General features: G+C 34.2%; 1 protein-coding gene across 1 annotated transcript in view; it reads left to right on the top strand.

The window, feature by feature from the left end:
• Positions 1-22,407, top strand: part of LOC149794257 (kin of IRRE-like protein 1) — a 148,949-nt gene that overhangs the window by 96,739 nt on the left and 29,803 nt on the right. The window contains exons 4-8 of the mRNA XM_089968390.1: positions 14,240-14,362; positions 16,796-17,113; positions 18,345-18,453; positions 20,786-20,937; positions 21,293-21,547. Of these exons, the coding sequence (XP_089824516.1) occupies positions 14,240-14,362; positions 16,796-17,113; positions 18,345-18,453; positions 20,786-20,937; positions 21,293-21,547 (957 nt within the window). The remainder of the gene's footprint in view (positions 1-14,239; positions 14,363-16,795; positions 17,114-18,344; positions 18,454-20,785; positions 20,938-21,292; positions 21,548-22,407) is intronic.

The raw sequence follows: 22,407 nt of genomic DNA on the forward strand, positions 1-22,407 counted from the left end.
CTGACTGTATTCTTTGCTTTCATTTGTTTATATGGGAAGCCATGAAAGTTAAGTGTATAGAGCACGAGACTTGTAATCCAAGGGTTGCATGTTGAATACCCATCCAGGCCAGCTGAGGTCAGCTGTCTTTGACTTGGAGTATCTTGAAGAAAGGCACTTAGCTCGCTATGTAATTATGATATAGCAAAACATGTGTTGAATGTGGTGTTAAAATGATAGACAAAAATTATATATATATATATATATATATATATATATATATATATATATATATATATATATATATATATATATATATATATATATATATATATATATATATATATATATATATATATAAAGACACTGACACACACACAGAGCACACTGTTCCTCTTTACAAGGCATCCATGGTAACCATACAATTTATAACTGAATCACCTTATAATGGTCTAGGTTCTGGCAAAATGGCAAATAATGCTGTGAAACCACAATTATCAAAGATCTTAAAAAGCCAACACAGAGACATGAAATTAATTGAAGTACAACCAAATTTAATCAATTTAATTGGATTCAGAATCTGATATCTCAAATATTTTTATGACTTTTATGTTCAAATTGCTGAACAACTTTTAAAAAAACCAGAACTAAAAAAATGCCAGATAATATAAAGTTTGAAATTTCTTAAATAAGTCCTGAAATTGTACTTGAAAATAATGTACAAGATGTTTTAAACAGACTTACTGGTAAAGTAGGGAAAATAGTATGATCATAAATACAGAAAAAACAAAAGCCCTATGTAGCGGTTGCTACTGGTGGTGTGGTATTATCAGGTTGTACCTTCTTACAAGGTGTCTGCTTTATTTGGCTATCATTATCTAGAGTGTGATTACTCTCGGTATTGTTTCCCTGATCGAGTAAATATTAAAATAATGTGTGAAATTTATAGATGGAATAAATAGAGATCTGAGCAGGTATATAGAACAGAATGACACGAGCCCCCATACATGAAAAAAAAACAAAATTTAATCAGTTACATAAACAACTGCGATAATACATTACATTAGGAAAATTCACTTCTTTTTGGAATAAATTTTCACTGAATTTCAAACACAAATATACTTATCTAAATATCCGATCTGTTTAAATGATAGAATTAGTTCATCATGTAATCGAGTGAACGATTGAAGTCATTGCTTTTGACAACTTCATAGCCTGCTTATTCCAGTCCACTCCAACTTCACTATGGTGGTTTCTCTAGGTCCTTTTGCTTTTTCTCTTTTCTGACCTCCCTACTGTCTCACTTCTTTTTGACCCTCAAACTTTGTGTGGGCAGGTGGATACATAAGTATGTAGATACTTGAATAAATAGGTATGTGGATACATCAGTGGATTTTTCCATGGATACATCCATGGAGCTATTTCTCCTTTCAAAATAGACAGAGAAGCAACCTAAATATTCTATCAGTTGTCCTACTGGGATCAGATCTTTACTCTCAAGAATATTAGACGCCAATGATAGCATTTCGTTTAAGTCGCACAACTTGGCGACCAGTCTATACCTTCAGGAACAATGAAACAAAGAATAAGGAAAAGAAACCTGCCGTGATAAAATGATTAACTACAAAGGGGATTCAACGCAAATATCTGATATGAGTTTGGGAAACTGAAAGATAATTACTTCAGTCACATGCCAACAGCCTGAAATTCTAATTAGGAATTGAAAATGCACCAAAGTATCCTTCTGTTGTTTTTTGGTCACACACAACACATGAGATATTTGTGCCTCAAATATATTTATACATATATAATGGAAAAGCATGATCCAGATTTGATGTTATATTTTAAGATTTATGTGACCTATAATGTAGGCTGTGCTGGTTTAGGTTAATAAAACAACTTAATTTTATGTGGATAACTGACTTACTGTAAGTTAATCTCTTACAATAAATAGTCATCCCTTAGAAAATGTCAAATATGAAGAGCTTGTAGGTGTGTCTGTAGATAATAATTTACAATGGGATGACCATATTGACAACCTTTGTAAAACACTGTCATCCAAAATTGCCTACTCAGCAGATTCAATAAATATTTACCTATGGAAACTGAAAACCTATACTACAAGTCATATATTCTTCCAACAATGGATTATTGTTCAAATATATGGAGAAACTTTGCTAAATCTCAGCGTGACAGGGTTTATAAACTTCATAAATAAGCAGCATGCATAATTTTAGATGCATCTATTGATCATTCCTCAAAAGCATTATTTACAGAACTCAAATGGTTCACAGTATATGACAGGATAGATTTTCACATTTCTTGTATATAAATGTCTACATGGAACTGCACCAGAGTATCTTCAGGATTTATTCAGGCCTTTTTAACACAGTACTGGTTGAGATCAACGTTACATGAAAATCTGCAAGCACCAAAACCAACAACAGCAAAATAAAAAAAGCTTTCAGTACTCTGGTACAGTTCTGTGGAACAAGCTTCCACTGCCTTTCAAATCTTCTGAAAATATTACAGTATTTAAGAAGAGATACCTTGAGTTTGTATGTGTTGCTAATAGATTATAATGGAATTTAGTATTTTAATAATAAACATTTTTAAAAAAATAGTAATTATTGCTGTTTTTCATATAATGAACATTGTTATACTCTTCTTAAGAGACCACTCTAGTGGCCTAGTGGTTAGAACATCCACCTTGGATGTGGAAGGTCGCGGGTTCAAACCCCAGCTTAGTCATACCAAAAACTTATTAAAAAAATGTACTTGCAGCTGCCTTGCTTGGTGCTCAGCATGAAGAGGTTAGCATTAGGACTGGTTGGCCTGGTATTAGGAAAATGTGACTGGGTGGGACATGATGCCACATGTCTGTGGGCATGATGCCCCAGTAGTAGACATCACTATAAATTATCACACATAGTTATATGACTGAAAACTTTTAAAGCTACATTAAAAATCCAAAACACACACACACTCTTTTTTAAGAGGGCCTCAAGGGAGAATAGCCTGTGACTAAATGAGTCACCCTCTATAAATACTATAAATAAAGCATTATTATTATTATTATCATTATTATTATTATTATTGTTGTTGTTGTTATTATTATTAATCTTCCTATAAGATTTCAGACAAGGCAGTTACTAAGAATGCTGCAAAGCTGATGCTGAGTACATGAACTATAATCAAGTCATGGCATACTACGGTGTTATATGTACTTGATCCCATGAAAATTTAATTAGGCTCGATTTTAAAAGTAATTTGTATGTCAGGTAGAATCATGATTGAAGGCTACAAAAAGTACAAGCCTAATTAATCAAGATAAACTCCACTTCTGTAGAACATATGTTTAACTTGTCTCATTGGTTGGGCAATTTAAAAGGGGCCACCAGGCAGTTGAGTGATGAAAGGCATTTACCTTTAGGACACACAGTACTAAAGGTATGGAAAAATGGAAACCAGTCTAGAAATGGAGAATATATGGGTTTGGCTGGCCAGGATTGGTTGATAATGAAAGCTAGATTTTAGTATAAAAAAAAGAATTTTACGAGAACTTATCCTAGTTGTAACTGAAAAATTATAGAGACATTGTTTTATTTATAGAACTTCAGTCCTTAATAGTCTTGAGTTTGGAATATTGCAGAATTGAAAGCATATTTTCAAACATGGCTCATATCCTTTTCTCTACACAGTAGCTGCCAACTAGGATGCATCTATACTGATAAATGAAGGTTTGATCATACGCACTCAGAAATTTTAAGTTATTGAATTTTTTAATATCATGGTGTTTGCATAGGTTTACTAAGGGACTGAATTAGTACTGTGAGTCCTTTATAGATCACTCAAATGGTCATCTCAACAAGTCCATTCACATAGTCATCTCAACAAGTCCATGTGAGTCTGAATCTCAACTTTACCAATGTGGGTGTGTAGTAAAGTTTGCCAGTACATGTAGCTTCCCACGCGTCATCGGTTCTTCACAAGATATTCCAAACCCATTCACCCCAAACTGAATAGGTAAAACTTTAAAAGGTGCTTAACCCATGCATAAGCCAATCCATGAGTCCAGCCATATTGAAAAATCTTGTTATTGCTACTCACTGAATGGATTGTCATCTTCAAATGGGTTTTCACTACAGATGTCCTGTGGGTTCAGGTTAGACATCTTGTCTTTGGTGATCTGCAATAACAACATATGCTGGCAGTCAAGAAGAAAGCTTAAAAATTTTCAAGTTCAGACCTTTTCCTCTGGATAAGCCAACCTCCCTTCTTCCAGGCTTTTTTTTCCCCCTAAAGTATTTGGCTTATTCATTGGTATAAATGGTAGTCTATCATGTGCTGAAAATGACCTTGAACCCCATGAAACCTAGACCATTGGACAATGTATACAGTCAGTGCTTGGTTTAGGACAAAGAAAGCTGCTAATTTTGGTGAAAATTCATAAGAAAAGAGATAAAAGGAAGAAAAAAGAAGAGAAAAAAATGTCAGAATAAATACCAGTGAATAAGATTAGCATGTATTCCTGAATTACTATTCATCAATATGCATTCAGAAAACCTTGTCCTTTCTAAAATGTGGTACTGTCACTTAACTTTGCAATCAATCAAGAAGAACAGAGAGGTACTGATTGTCTAGCCTGCATCCTTTTTGCAATGCACCAGAATGCGTGATGGTTATCCATTGAAAAAAACACTGAAAAAATGTTTATGTTACCTTTAATTTAGAATTATCAAAATTAATTAAAATTCATGTGTATTGTACGACAGTCCAAATAATTCATGGTGTATTACTTTCAGCCATTATACTTTTGCATTTTAATTGCTGATATCTGAAATTCAGGTTTAGATTTTAAGGAATACCTTAAACTCCAGCAGAAGAATTTCTTTGATTCAAGACATATATTTAATACAGTTTAAACATTTTGGAATTCTTGGTAGAGACAGTCCTGATGTGCAGTTATTGTCAACATTGTATTTTCTCAAGTCTGTTGATTGTCAGTGCAAATTGGTCAGAAGAGATTTAGCATCACATTACCTGTCATATGTACTCACTTATAAGTCAAATCAAACTGCAAACAAAAAAGGATCCAGATCTGCCATTGCATAATGAACGTGCAAATCAGGGTCTATGTTGTTTGTTTTAATGATTATGTCCTGCAAGAGTGGGATCTATGCAGTGTGCAGTTGGGCTTGTCTTATAAGTGAGTACATATGGTACATATATCTGGTCATTATGTACATAAATGTCTTCAGTTCCTGCTGAGAATGAGCATGAAGATGCAAACTTTATTTGCACATGTGCTACTTAAGAGAGAAGAGATTTATGAAGCAGACAAATTTATGCATAAGCAATGACTCCGTGCATTTTCTCTTGATTGTTGTTACATGAGTTAGCATGCTTATAACACTTACTCACGCAGTATTCTCTGACATAGAAGAGACAGTTCAAAAGAGTTTGCTTTCTTTTTAGTCCAATACTACAGAAAGGTCTGTGTAGCAAGTCATGCCTGCTCTTTTATGGGCTTGCCTCCTTTGTGTAAGGGCATGCAGGCTGTATGTAGACATGCCTACATGTATGGATATGCCTATTCTTTGTATAGGCATGCCTATTCTTTCTATGAGCATGCCTGCTCTGTGTATGGGTATGCCTTTTCTGTGTATGGACATACCTGTTCTGTGTATGATCATGTCTGCTTTATGTATGGACATGCCTGTTCTATAAATGGGTATGCCTGTTCTGTGTATGATTATGCCTGTTCTATGTATGGGTATATCTGTTCTGTGTATGGACATGGCTGCTCAAAACTGAATACTTCTTTTCTATGTATGAGCATGCCTGTTCTGTGCATGAACATTCTTGTTCAATTCATGTACATACCTTCTCTACAGCCATGACTGTTCTCTGTATGGGTATGCCTGCTCTGCATATGGGTATGCCTGTTCTGTGCATGGACATATCTGCTCAATGTATGGACATGGCTGCTCAATGTATGAACATGGCTGCCCTATGTATTGTGTTACACGGGGGGAGTGAATGTCCCTCCGTATTTGGTTTTCTTTATCTAGGGGTTGACCGCCCTTGATGTTATTGCCCGGTTCGAGTAAATATACATATAAGTGGTGAAACTTATAGGTGGAATAGATAGAGATCTGAGCAGGTATATAGAACAAACCAACACGAGCCCCCGTACACGTAAACAAACAATTTAATCAATTACATACAAACACTGTGAAAATTCATTACATCAGGAATGTACTCTGCTTTTTAGAAATTTAACTTTCACCGAAATACAAAGAAAAAGCAAATAGATTAAAATAAGATAGTCGATCTGTTACTGGTAGATTTAGTTCATCATAGGATCGAGTGAACAATCGAAGTCAACGTCTTGTACGGTTTCATAACCTGCTCGTCCTCAGTCTGTTTTGCTTCCTCTGTCACTGTTCAGACCCTTGGATCTTGGGATGATACTTTCTACCACCCGTCATAGGACACTCTTAAAATACTTCTTCAGAGATTAATACGTCGCAGGATTGCGTCACAGGATTATACGTCTCACTGCACTCTTTTCTATGCTTCTCCGTATAGGTCTCAGAATAACACCACCTCATTCATTCCATACGTCTCTGGAGCTATTTTCTCCCTTTTAAATAAATATAAATAGAGACAACCTAAATTTCCCGTTATTTATGAAACGGTTAATTCTTCATTATTCTCACTCGTTATCAGATTTCTCTATCAGTGCTAAACAGACGCTAAGGCTATCAATTGACTCTACATGTCCTATAATGACCCTAGTTAGTCAAATGGCTAATTCGTTACGCCTTGACCTTACACATTACCAAATACACAGCGAATAAATAGGATACATCACGTCAATTAATTACTAGATCATTTCCGCCAATACACACTTATTCTTAATCATACGTGAAATCTTCTAAATTCAGCGAATTCACACGGATTCTTGAAATCATATTAACTAATGTAATGCATTAAATTCTTAGAACATAATTCTTATGCAAACAAGACGACAAATTCAAACAATTTGTCAAACTTATCTAAAGAAGATTAATGTACAACTTCCTATGCATAAACTCAACACAGTTATACTTCATAAAGCAAATTATTACACGAATGTAGAAAAAAGATTCATGCAGATACAAATAAATAACTTCAGCAAAGCATTATATATGGCATCAACAAATTACATGGAATTGTCACACTACCTTTGCTGTCAATGTTTTCTCCCCCTAATCGGTAGATTAGTTCGTCGGTTCCTTTCGACAATCGTCCCCTTTTTGGACAACAGTTTCCTTTTTTTTTTACGAGAATTTCTTGCAAATTCCCGGAGTCGTAACCTTTGGGTCTCCTCTAGTAGGAAAAGCTTAGACTGATTAAAATTTGATGCGGGCGATATTAAAACCTATGAAATTTTGTGTTGGAACATGCCCTCTCATTTAACGTACCAATCAGAATCAAATATCTCTGCCGCCTTTTTCCAGAGGCACCAAAGTCAGGGTCAACTTGACCCTGGTAGTTTGAGTAACAGAGTTTCTGCATTCTCTCAATTGTGACAACTTTACCATGAAAATGAAGTTTTCCTCGTCCTAAATTGTCCGCCTGGCTGCTGTATAAACAAATGTTTAATTAGGAACAGAATTCTCCCTCTAAAGGACATTACCGTACACGGTAGTATGGCGATATGATACACGCTTATCTCCATAAATCTAATTAATGGTTGTCTGGTCTCAACTAATGTATTCTTGTTAGATCGACATAAAATTTGCCACTTCACATATTGTCATGGCTGCTCAATGTATGAACATGGCTGCCCAATGTATTGTCATGGCTGCTCAATGTATGGACATGGCTGCTCAATGTATGGATATGGCTGCCCTATTAAGTATTGACATGGCTGCCCTATGTATTGTCATGGCTGCTCAATGTATGAACATGGCTGCCCAATGTATTGTCATGGCTGCTCAATGTATGGACATGGCTGCTCAATGTATGGATATGGCTGCCCTATTAAGTATTGACATGGCTGCTCAGTATATGGACATGGCTGCCCTAAGTATGGACATGCCTGTTCTGTGTATGGACATGTCTGTTCTGTGTGAACATGTCTGCTGTGTGTATGGACATGGCTGTTCTGTGTGGACATGTCTGCTCAATGTATGGACATGGCTGCTCAATGTATGGACATGGCTGCCCTATTAAGTACTGACATGGCTGTTCAATGTATGGACATGGCTGTTCAATGTATGGACATGGCTGCCCTATGTATGGACATGCCTGTTCTGTGTATGGACATGTCTGCTGAATATATGGATATGGCTGCTGAATGTATGGACATTTATGGCCTATGTATGGATATGCCTGCACTCTACTGAAAGGAATAAATCACAGATTAGTCTGGATAATGGAGTCTGACTAAGCTGACAGTACCTTAAATTAACAAAGGTTCTTTCATGTGTTCCAAAATGAGCAAGTGGTAATTGAGGGGATGCAAGGTGAGATGTTATGGTCACTAATTTCATCAGAGAATGGAGAGTCATTATCTCCTGTCATTTTCCTTGAACTGATTGCCATTCAACTTTGAATGCATAAGCTGTCACAGATAAGACCAACAAGCCAAGGGTAAAGGTCACAGTGGTTAGGTGGTTTTATTTGAAGGTCATTGGAGGATGCTGAAGTAATAATTTACTATTGATGAAACAGCAATAAATTGGATCTCAAAGGCATTTGACTCTATACAGATAATTCAAAATTTGGTAAATTCCAGTATCTACTCTAGCATGCAATTTTTTTATATACCAAACTACCCATACTTAAAAAGTTATAGATAATATTTGAAGCTGGGGAGGGGGGATACTTTAGAAGGGTTAGCACTTTCACATGCATCATAATACTTTTATGGATTGATTTGCCAATTTGTCCTCAATGTGGAGATATGTCCAACATAAACTTTTGCTGAGCAAGTACTATTTGTATGGTGCACAAGTGTCTTAGCTAAATGCTGGATACAAATTTTATTTTGTGGAATTTCTTAACAATCACAGTTGATAGCAAGTGAAATTATTGGACAGTTCCTCAGTCCAATAAAGAATTGCAGATGGCACATGCTTCATTTTGTATATGTGGAGTCTCACACCAATAAAATGTTAAAACCAGGTATGTACATGTGGATTCCCAAACCAATAAAATGTTAAAACCTGGTATGTACATGTGGATTCCCAAACCAATAAAATGTTAAAACCTGGTATGTACATGTGGATTCCCAAACCAATAAAATGTTATAACCTGGTATGTACATGTGGATTCCCAAACCAGTAAAATGTTAAAACCTGGTATGTACATGTGGGTTCGCAAACCAATAAAATGTTAAAACCTGGTATGTACATGTGGATTCGCAAACCAGTAAAATGTTAAAACCAGGTATGTACATGTGGATTCCCAGACCAATAAAATGTTAAAACCTGGTATGTACATGTGGATTCACAAACCAATAAAATGTTAAAACCTGGTATGTACATGTGGATTCCCAAACCAATAAAATGTTAAAACCAGGTATGTACATGTAGATTCCCAAACCAATAAAATGTTAAAACCAGGTATGAACATGTGGATTCCCAGACCAATAAAATGTTAAAACCTGGTATGTACATGTGGATTCCCAAACCAATAAAATGTTAGAACCTGGTATGTACATGTGGATTCCCAAACCAATAAAATGTTAAAACCAGGTATGTACATGTGGATTCTTAAACCAGTAATATGTTAAAACCTGGTATGTACATTGCCAAGGTAACGCTAGTTTTGAAAATCACAACATAGGATATGGGTAGTTAAAAGAAGGTGTTACAAATAAATCAAAGGGATAAGGGATATGCAAGGTATTTTTCCTTTACAAATAAATCAAAGGGATAAGGGATATGCAAGATGACATGCCCTGATTATATGAAGTGACATTTATTTCAATCATTTATTTTTTGTCTGCTTTAAGGGTGCACCTAAGAAAAAATAAAATTGTGTTGTATGTCACAATAAGCTAGACTTAAATAGGCTTGGCAGTTCAGGGGCTTTGTGTATGTCCATGGCTCAAGTTATATCACTGTCAAGAACAGTTGGAAAATTCTCCCAATTACACAGAGACAGGCTTGATAGTGTCTTAAGGTTTGGGTCTGTTTTGTCAGGTCTAATTTCAAACCATGAATTTGAAAAATGTCTTTATCAACTGCTGTGATATGTCTCTTGACAGTTTTATGGCTGTACCATTTCAAACCAGATGCAGGTTCCCACAAAACTGAGATTGTCTGGTGCAGACTACCACAAAACGGAGCTATAGGTTGCTTGATATTAGCTAATACCATCATTTTTTAAATAACAATTTCACTCATATGGCAATATTTGTGCAACAAGCAATACATCAATCAAAAATGATGTGATTTTCTATTTGCCAAGCAAACATATGTTAAGGCTAAATTTATTGCAAATTAAATGGTGTTTGATAGTCTCTGCAAGGATCGCATTGACAATGGGCCACCATTTTTGCTTTCAGTTTGGTTCTTTTATTCTCATTCACTTCATAATAAAGTTCAAAACTCAGTTTGATAGAAACAATATGTATCAAACCAGTCTAAGAAGAATGACGCTGCAGTTTCACAGAAACCGATTACCATTCTAAAACCTCATAGACACTGTTAAACACTTTTGTATTGGCACCAAATTTATCATCTAAATGTGTTTGTCACAACTATATAATGGTACCTTTTTATGTATGTATTGTTTATTACTCAAGCACTACCATATGAACAAAATTATTGCAAATATACTGCTAATTTAGCTGATCTCTGGTGTGCCATAGTTTGGTGCAGATTACCACAAATAAATACTAAGTTGGTTTGGTGATCCTTGCACAAGAATGCCACTACTGCTTGTTCAGAGTTTTCAAAATATATTACTTTTGTTTAATTAGTGATCTGCAGGAGGGTATTTCCCGCAAAGTTTCATAAAATTTAATGTAGTTGAAAATACTTGAATTTATGACTAAATGGGCACATATTGTTTGATAAATCGCAAAAAGTATTTGCAATGGTTTGTCTTGCTTAAAGCAATAAGACCTAATCAACTGCTCTTGCATGAAATAATATAATTATTTCTTCTGAATCCTCCCACCACAAATGCTGAATATGCTTTTATACACTTGTAACACCAGAATATAACAAGTTATTACATCTAAATTATGATATAATACCATTACATAACAATTTATTATATCTAAATGCCTATATAACATCAGTTCATAACAAGTTATTACAAAATGCAGATGTAACACCAGTACATTAAGAGTTAGTTCTAAATGCTGATACAACACTAGTACATAAAGTTATTACATCTAAATGGTGATATAACACCATTACATAACAAGTTATTACATCTGAACATTGATATAACACCATTACTTAACAAGTTATTAAAATTTAAATGCAGATATAACACCAGTACATAAGTTATTGCAAAAATGCTGATGTAACACCAGTACATTAAAAGTTACTACATCTAAATGATAATATAACACCAGTACATAACAAGTTATTACATCTAAATGCTGATATAACACTAATATGTAACAAGTTATTACATCTTAATGCTAACAGCAATTGTGTATATTATGTCAACTTGCAAATGGTTACATACATAGGTTAGTGCTGCTCCTCTTTCAGAGACAATAGATATCAACATGTACCATATGTTTCTGGTTATCTACACAACATTGTTGGTTTTTTTTAGGCAAGCTTCAAATTTCAACATGTTATAGTGTTTGGAAAGGTCTTAGTGTATTCTGAGTTCAAGAGTATATGGATTTATACTTTTCTTTCATGATTATTTTATTGTGAGGGTTGAGGTGGGAGTACTAAAATATATCATTAACAAACCTTAAAGAATTTCTTTCCTGTTTCTTTTGTTGTGAGGTGATGTAATTTTTAAATATTGAAGTCAAAAGTTTTGTAGGGCCTCAAAACTATGTAACGTCAGTGAACAGAAATTCTAAAATTCAAGTCAAAAGTTTGCTAGGTTTTGTGTGTGTGTGTGTGGCCTACACCTTTGCAGATTTCTCCCAACTGTGATCTATTTTTAACACAACAAATAAAAACATACTGTAAACACAAAAAGGGACCATTGTACCATATATCACATACAGTATTTTTATGTACCAAAAAACATTAATATTCAGTTGGTGTCTTTATGGTACAGAAATATGCATGATAATACAATCTACAGTATGGAAATGTGGTTGAACTAGAGTTACCCAACCATGGCTTTACCATTTGAGCTGCAGACACTCAGTATCTAACGTGCCAGATAGATATAGGATATTGTTATATATTCTTGGCAGTATAATATGAAGATTATATGTTATGATCCCTATGTCATGATATAATACAATAAAAAATCAAATTATGTTCCATTAATAAACCTATAGGTTATAAAGTACTTGTTCCAAAAGTATTTAAACCGATGGCAAGAGTGACTACATATCAGTACAGTCACTTCAGCTAATAATACTGGAGCTCATATTTTCATGTCATAAGAGAACATGACCCTTTAATGTTTCTCAGTTTCAACAGAACGATATTACATCTTAATGAAATTGATGTTAACAATGTGTAGTTATTAAACAGCTATTAGAAGAGTAAGTATTGAACAATATGTCATATCGGGTCACTTGTATCATGAAATGTATTTAATTGTGATTAAATTCACACTACACACGTAATGTGTACAACTATATCTTGATCAGAAAGGTACTTGTTTTGAATTCTGCCTAGATCATGCTTGACATGAGACAAAGCACTTTACTGCAAGTGACTCAGACTGGGGTTGGTTTTGTTCTAAGGTACATGTACTTTAATGCAAATGTCTCAGATCAGGTTGGGTTTTGTGACTCAGACTGGGCTTGGTTTTGTTGTAATGTACATCATGTACTTTAATGCAAATGTCTCAGATCAGGTTGGGTTTTGTGACTCAGACTGGGCTTGGATTTGTTGTAATGTAAATCATGTACTTTAATGCAAATGTCTCAGATCAGGTTGGGGTTTGTGACTCAGACTGGGCTTGGTTTTGTTGTAATGTACATCATGTACTTTAATGCAAATGTCTCAGATCAGGTTGGGTTTTGTGACTCAGACTGGGCTTGGTTTTGTTGTAATGTACATCATGTACTTTAATGCAAATGTCTCAGATCAGGTTGGATTTTGTGACTCAGACTGGGCTTGGTTTTGTTGTAATGTACATCATGTACTTTAATGCAACTGTCTCAGATCAGGTTGGGTTTTGTGACTCAGACTGGGCATAGTTTTGTTGTAATGTACATCATGTACTTTAATGCAAATGTCTCAGATCAGGTTGGATTTTGTGACTGATTGGAAAATCAGCAATATTACCAGCTCTGCCACACATGCACAAAGTTTTTAATTTTTTTTTACACATTTGTGGGGAAAAAATGCTTGTGAGGTCATCTTACTTAAATTCAGTAACTTCCGGTAGGTCCTTCAGTTTTCTCCAGCCTAAGTATTACACAACACAGGCATCTGTCCAATTTTAGACATTGTAATAAAATGTAGAGTGTGTGTGTGTGTGTGTGAGAGAGAGAGAGAGAGAGAGATATTTGGATTGTCAATGTAGCTTTAAAAAATTTTCAGTCATATTGCTATTATGTCTGCAGTGTGGAAGTTTATAATGATGTCTAGCACTGGAGCATCATGCCACAGACATGTAGCATCATGTTCCACCCAGTCACATTATTCTGATGCCAGGCTGACCATTCCTAACCCTGACCTCTTAATGCTGATCGCCAAGCAAGACAGCTGTTAGTACCTTATTTTATAAGTCTTTGGTATGATTCTGCTGGGGTTTGAACCCATGACCTTCCACATCCAAGGCAGATGTTTGAACCACTAGGCCACTGCAGTCTATACAAATTTTAATAACTTGTTCAATTGAATAAAGAAGTGTATACAGTTACATGACTCCCATATTATGAAACTTAGGAGCATTGTAGTGTTGAAGAAATTATGTGGATAAGAGTTGGTAGCAGTATACAAATGAATTTCATCTTGAGAAGAGCAAAAATCGGTAGATCACTCAAATGACAAAACAGAGCGACATCTGATAAAAGCTCCTCATGGATGCTGAAAGTTTGAAACTTTATGTTAAGTTAAAATGTCAAATTGTATTTTTTAAATTGCAGAGGAGTTCAGCTTGAAGATTGTAGACGTCCAGCTGGAGGATGATTCCCGATATCAGTGTCAGGTTCAGGCCACGGAGGAAACCCCAGGAATCCAGAGTCGATATGCAAATCTGGAAGTACTCAGTGAGGATTAATTACTTAAATCTTGCTTTTCAGGATGCAGACTTTCTTCAGAGAGAAAACAATTTCTGAAGATTTTGATTTCTTTAATTTTTCAGCATCAAGATTCCTATTTCGGCAAAATTTGTAAATATTTGGCCTAGACTTGAGACTTTGACTGACTGAACCCAAGTTAGACTTCAGTATAATCAAATCATATAGGAAGATTCTAGAATCAGGCTAAAAAAAGCAATTTAACATATGAGATTAAATTTTAATGCTTTTGCCATGGAAAAAACACATTTTATTTCTGTATTGATATTATTGGAAATGAATTTTTGGAAAACAGTACATCTGACCAAATTTTTGACGTATTTTATTCTTATATTTAGTGAGGTGTAATATGAATTCGTTGTTTTCTTGAGTTTGCATGTTTGTGCAGATCTCCCCCCAATTGTATGAATTCCCCATAAAAATATGCAAGCTCTAAACAAAATTATTTGCAGTCCATTTACCATGAATGTAATGAAGCCTGTTACATTCATTAATAGTAACATAGCTTAATCTAATGAAGCAAACACTTGACTTCAAAATCAATTAAGTGCTTTACTTAGTGGCTTTTTGCAGATGAGCAGTGAGACAGATGCTCATCTTGATGATATAAATACATGTATCAATAGCATTTTACCAACTGCACTTGACTTGGTTGTGCATTGGCAGACATGCAGTTTTCAGTATGCAATAGTAACATCCCTGCTAATTCTAATGTAACCTGTTTAGGCTCGAATAAACAGTAACACAAGAAAGAGTGAAAACAACAAGCTTTGAAAAATATAACAAATAATTTATTTCCCTGGAAAAATTCTGTAAATATAATAATGTATGAACTTACAGTTTCCAGAATCAAATCCAAAAATAATGCAAGAATAATCCACGAATAAAATTTTTGAAGTCATAATATTGAAATGTTCTAATGATTTCAAGTTCGAGTCCCGACGAAGAATTTAAGATGGAAGGCAATGACGTATCCTATAAGTTGTAACTTGTTGAAGTCTACAGTTCCTTGTAGAAGCACAATAATTAATCCTTCTGTCTTAGAAATCGAAATAAAATTTTCAAGAAATGTCCTTGTTCAAGAATTCTGTATGAATATAATAATATTTCCAGAGAAATGAATTAATCTTCTAGAGTCCAAATAATCTGAAGAAAAATTAACATATAACTCAAAAACTCAAAAATTCAATACTGGTCACAACAGAAGAAAACAACTTGACATCAAGTGTTTAAATGTCCGGATCTCTCTTTCTAAACATAACTATTAAACTAAGTATTTTGCAATTTTGGAAATGCCTAATTGTGAAATAGAGGATCACGTTTACATATAAAATAATATCACGTAGCCCCTGTATATCCTTGATAATAACCAATCATTTTACTCTGAGAAAAAGTTGTTTACCTGACCCTCAATCAAGGCCAGGAACTAAGTCAAAAATAGAAACAAGTGTTTCTATTATTAGATATTTATGGAAACATTCAGGTCAAATTGAATTTTCTGGAAAAAAATCAAATTCCATGTAAACAAAATTACATTGCATTGACATGTAAAGAAAATAAAAAGATTCCATAACCCACAAACAATCAAATCAAATCAAACACAAATTAAATCAAATATAAAATCAAATATATGTAACATAATACATGATTTCTAATGTATATAGTATAGTGCCTTTGTTGTAGCACACAATGGCTGCTGATGTGACAGTGAGAAAAACTAAACCACTGTAAATTGTATTCATTACACATATCATGCACACACCTTTATAAATTGACAATCCCCATTACAAAATTGTCAGAGAATGATTTACTATCTGTTTAAAAATCCTGGAGAAATCACTGGGAACTGTCTACTGTATTTAGTTAAGGTTAGATTGACTGCTGTCTATTTAGTTAAGGTTAGCTTAACTGCTGTCTGTCAGGTAAGATTAAATTCACTGTTGTCTATTTCGTTATGGTTAACATGAATGTTGTTTATTTAGTTAAGGTTAAATTGACTGTTTTCTATTCAGTTGAAGTTAGATTCATTGCTGTCTAACTATTTAAGGTTAGATTGCTGTCTACTTGAAATATGTGCAATATGTAAATGTCTGCATTATCAATGATGAGTGTTCATATTTCCCATTAGAAGGTAGTCTCACTGTAAGGCTGTACACTCTCTTGCTTCCATGGATGATGTTATAATGAGGGGTACTGTATCATATACTTCATTTTAAGGTGATCTAACTTTGAGGCAGTATACTATGTGGCTTGTATGAACAGTGTTACAATGAGGGGTACTGTATCATGTACTTATTTATAAGGTAGTCTCATTATACGGCAGTATACTCTATGGCTCCCATAAACAACATTATAATGAGGGAAAACCATATTGATAATTATGAGATCTTTCAATATCCACAGTTCCACCAAGTCCACCTGAAATAGAAGGTGGTCCAACACTCGCAGTTATTATGGGACAACCAACTAATATCACTTGTGTAGCGAGGGACGGCAAGCCTCAGGCTAAGATCACATGGTTTAAAGATGGCATCAGGATCGATGACAAGGTGCATGAGCAGGCCACAATCCAGTCTGATGGGAAGAGGGTTGACACCACTGGTATTGTAACCATTACAGCATCTGAGTCAGATGCTGGAAAAAAGCTGGAATGTGCTGCACATAATTTAGCATTGCAAGGAAAGGAACCATACAAAACATATGCCATTCTGGATATTCAGTGTTAGTATTTTCCAGTAGCATTGATGATAATCAAATTTTTATTGAACAATTTATATTTAATTAGAATAACTAAGAAATGATAAACTTATTAATTTAGTAATGAACAATGATATTCTCAAAGGAGATTGTTTCCATAAACAAAAAAAATAAAATAATTTAGTAATAAATAATGATAATCACAATGACAAAAGCAATAAATAAACACAAACTGCTTTCATAATATTTAAAATGATGACAGGTATAAATAAAAACAAACTTAACTAAATCTCACCTCACAATAGAACTAGTTCAGTTCAATGGAGCCCACCAGGGATTGAACTGAATTACTAAGAAGATTGCTCTATCGATTTTAGCTAGGCTTCACAAGTTTCAAAGAAAATCAAAAATCTCTATGTGTCTTACATCTATTGTTGCTGGTTTATTACTGTCTTTTCTTCTCAGACAATAACTGAAGTAAATTTGATGAATTACAATTGTTTTGTTGGTTTTTAAAAATAAATTTGCAAGATTTAATGTAGAAGTGATTCTCAATATGATTGTTTTTACTGTAAGCAACAAGTCCAAGACTCTCCTACCATGGCATTAGTCTGTGGTAATAAAAAAAAAAATTTAAAACAAATTTAAAATAAAAAATACAAATAACTAAACCTAAAATGTATTTCTCTTTAAATTTGCCCATGATCATTGCAGACACAGTTTTGACATGCAAAGGGCAAACTCAGAAAGATGAGGAAGTGGAAACATTTTCTTTATTAAAGTGGCTTTAAGGGAGGGAAAAAAATTGTGATTTTAATATCATAAAGACAATGAGACTTTATTAGATTTTGGACAATCCATCATTAGAGCTGAAAAAATACAAATTCAGTATTAGTTTGTGTTTAGGATTCATGGTTGTGTCAATCACACTTATTACTCAGAATCACAAGAATGCTTACAGTTCACACAGAAAGCTGGTGCAAGCCTACAGGTGATCTGTTTACATATACTTCCATTTTGATTTATAAATGTTGTTGGGATAAGTTTGTAAACTTTAAATATCATCATACATTGGTCTTAAATGTTAGTTCTTGAATAGACCATACTGGTGGAAATTCATTGACTTGCAACTAAAGTGATTCTTTCATCCTAGAAAATTTAAGAATACAAAGAATGGATCATAATTTGGTGGAGAATAATGTAGATGAATGCATTTAAAGGAGAATTTAAGAAAGAAATACATTATATGTTTTAGATCCCCCCAAAGTGCAGATGGTGATGGATCAAGATCGAGTCATACGTGAATACGAATCGGTAGAGATGACCTGCACTGGGACAGCTAATCCATTTGGCATAACATGGAAGTGAGTGTTACATACTTGATGTGATTTGGTCATCCTCAGAATATTACTTAATAATCATGCTTATGGTGTAAACATCATATTGTTGTCAAGTGTATGGTGTAAACATGATATTGTTGTCAAGTGTATGGTGTAAAAATGACGTTGTCAAGTGTATGGTGTAAACATCATATTGTTGTCAAGTGTTGATCAAGTTGTTTTTAGAGGTATCCATCATGTTTCTGCATCAAGCTTCTTATCTCAGAAAGTGTTGTATGTATGGTGTCATGGATCATGATATTTACATTTGTTCTGAGAATTATTAGTTACCAGTAGTAAAAGTAGGTCACCATGGCCAACTTTTCATGCTCAGATGATTAGGTTCTCTGAAACTATTACATGTACAGTCTCCTGACTTGAAAAGTGCAATTATTATGAGCACTATAATTTAAACAATTAAAAAAAGGTCAAAGTGGCCTTCTTTACTTGCTTATTTGACAACATTACATTTTTGGATCACTTAGTGTTCAAAGTAGACATGAAAAAACATTGTGTTAAATTGTTTTATTGGCTTTTAAATGCATTAATTATAATTGCATTCAAGATAGGTACTGATACATTTCAAAGGGACACTTCTGTACCCCAGTATTTTTAGAAGCTTTTATATTGCTCATGTCATGTCAGAAATGAAGACAATACCATCTCCATATGAAATCTTTTATCCCTTGACCATAATGTTTGACTTTTTGTCTGATGTGGATGAGACGAAAGGTATAAGACATGTGTATGAATCTTTCGCAAAGAATTTATGAGGTTTGTTTCGACTGTATGGAACAGATTTTGCTTAGGTTACATAAACCAATTTTGCATAGATTGTATGTTACAGATTTTGTATAGATTGTGTAGGACAGTTTTTTATTGTAGTTTACACATTTGTGTTTATTTTAATAGACAGATTTTGTGTAGACCTCATAGGATAGATTTTGTGTAATTTGTTTAAGACAGATTGTATGTAGATTGTAAGGATAGATTAGATAGGTTCCTGATTGCCAGATACATAGGTTCCCCTCTTGTAAGGCTGCCCTTTTTAGTAGCAGGAAAGTGGTCTTGTAATAGGGGTGACCTTTCTAGAGTGGGATCACATAGATGTGAGTAATAACTACATATAAAATAGGAAAGACATAACTAAATTTTTATATATTTAATATTTTAATTTCAAAATCACCTTTTGTTCTGGGGATGGTGGTTATGTGTGTGTGGGTCAGTTGGGTACCTGGTGAAGCTCATTTGATAACCTTATAGGAGGAAGTCCACAATGACTAGCATAGCATTTTACTATCTGGCAACCAAATGTCATGCTGACTGGAGCTGACCATTTCTGCATTTCTCAATGGTTAGCTTCTGTTGTCTTAATAATTATCAGTGGAGGTAATAGCCAGTAATTATCAAAGTAATAGCCAATAATTATCAAAGTGAAAAGACTTAACATAAAAGGAACACACAGCAGTAAGTATAATCAGATTACTTACGTCTTTGTATGATTATAGTGATATCATTGGCATGTTGAAATATATTCCCATGTGTTGAGTTGAGAAGTCAACAATATTAGTGAGATTTCTATTTGTAAACAACCATTAAATGGCTACTCAAGAGGGGTATATTTGACAGTTTTTGCACTAAAATGCCAGCTGCTGACTGCATTAGAGGGGTGGCCTTTCATGAGGGGTGCTTTTGAACACAAGCTCATCAGTACCATGGGATTATGGCTGTATAAAGTGGGTGGTCATTAGTAAACAGAGCTGTTCATTAGGGGGACCACTGTATTAAGTTGATACATGACAATAAAATGATATCTGAGAAAAATAATATTCTGTTCATCTTGCAGTCACTTGATCCATAGATAACAATTAGATGTTATTTGTAACTGATTTTGAACACAACAAATTAAGAAAGAATAAGACTGGAATAGTGCTCATATTTAGTTCTTTTTCACTATTTCACAAAAGTAATTAGCAATTGGATTTCATTTTCACAAATAGGATTGAATGGCAAAAAGTTCTGAATGCTAAGCCAGTTTTTAATAAGTATTCATTACTGTAAAAAAATATTTAAACATAGAGGTTAGGACACAGTTTGTTTCATTTGTATAGTTTATATAAGTATAATGAAAGATTAGTAGTTTTATTGCTTTACAAATGTGTAGGAAGTTGGATGGCATCATTATTGATGAAGGTAGGTAATTTGAAAGAAAATAATTTTAATATGTCATTAAATTGCCTCCCTTGACTGTGTAAGGACATGTCAACCCTGAGAATTGGGTTAATTCATGCTTGAAAGCAAGTTTTATCTGCTTCAGGTGGTATAGAGATGGAGCAGAGATTGAGAGTGCAACAAGTAGTACACTGAAAATTTCTTCGATCACCCGGGACTACCATGGCAACATTATTAGCTGTGAAGCCACAAACAGTGTGGGCAATACCCTCAAACAGTACCAACTTAATATACATTGTAAGTTTTTTCTCTCACTGATCTACCTGTTTACCATATGCTTCAGGCTGTCTCACATTTAAAGAAATGGGAAAATCAACAAATTATCAGCATATTTTAATAGTTTGCTTTTGACACCAGTTGGTAGTCTTACACATTTCTTTGAGCAAACCATTGGGACAATATTCCGTTCATCATGCAATAAATAAAATGAATTACCCCCCTTTGAGATATGAAAGTATCATTGTAATATGACAATACTGTTAATGATGCACTGTCAGGATTCAGTTTAATATTAAATTCTATATCCAGTTATTTGAAATGATGATGTCATCAGGTCAAAATCTTCTATGTCACTTCCTTTGTGTTGTTCCAGATGGACCACAATTCATAGGAGAGCCCCGCCATGTAAATGTTGAAGTGAATGAAGCTGCGGAACTTTACTGCGAGGCTGATGGCAACCCTGCACCAAGCATCATCTGGCGAAGAAAGGGTGAATTTAGGGCCCTCAGCAGTAAGCCACGCCTTCGCATTGCCAGGGTCGGAAAGGGAGATTTTGGGGTCTATGTCTGCACTGCCACAGTACTGGGGTTTAATGAGGTCAGCAGGGAGATCTACCTCACTCAGAATGGTATGACTTCCTAAATTTGCTCCTTTTGTTACTTTATATATGACTCAAATTTGGCATGACTTCCAGAATTTACTCAGTTTATTTGTTGGCATGACTTCCAGAATTTACTCAGTTTATTTGTTGGTATGACTTCCAGAATTTACTCAGTTTATTTGTTGGCATGACTTCCAGAATTTACTCAGTTTATTTGTTGGCATGACTTCCAGAATTTACTCAGTTTATTTGTTGGCATGACTTCCAGAATTTACTCAGTTTATTTGTTGGCATGACTTCCAGAATTTACTCAGTTTATTTGTTGGTATGACTTCCAGAATTTACTCAGTTTATTTGTTGGTATGACTTCCAGAATTTACTCAGTTTATTTGTTGGCATGACTTCCAGAATTTACTCAGTTTATTTGTTGGCATGACTTCCAGAATTTACTCAGTTTATTTGTTGGTATGACTTCCAGAATTTACTCAGTTTATTTGTTGGCATGACTTCCAGAATTTACTCAGTTTATTTGTTGGTATGACTTCCAGAATTTACTCAGTTTATTTGTTGGCATGACTTCCAGAATTTACTCAGTTTATTTGTTGGTATGACTTCCAGAATTTACTCAGTTTATTAATTATATATGACTCAGTGTGGTATGATTTCCAGAATTTACTTATTTTATTATTCATATATTACTCAGTGTGGTATGACTTTCGGAATTTACTCAGTTGATATAGTGTTTACATAGTTTATACTTAAGATATAAAATAGTACCTAACACAAAATGTACAAATTGTAATGTTTACTCATTTTAAACTGTGCTTATAATGTTATAGCCTAGCTGTCCCAAAATTAAAATAGCTCCTACTGGACATTTTCTGAAA

The sequence above is a fragment of the Sinohyriopsis cumingii genome, chromosome 8 (genome assembly GCF_028554795.1).
Source record: "Sinohyriopsis cumingii isolate HCF-2022 chromosome 8, ASM2855479v2, whole genome shotgun sequence".
Taxonomy (NCBI): Eukaryota; Metazoa; Mollusca; class Bivalvia; order Unionida; family Unionidae; genus Sinohyriopsis; species Sinohyriopsis cumingii.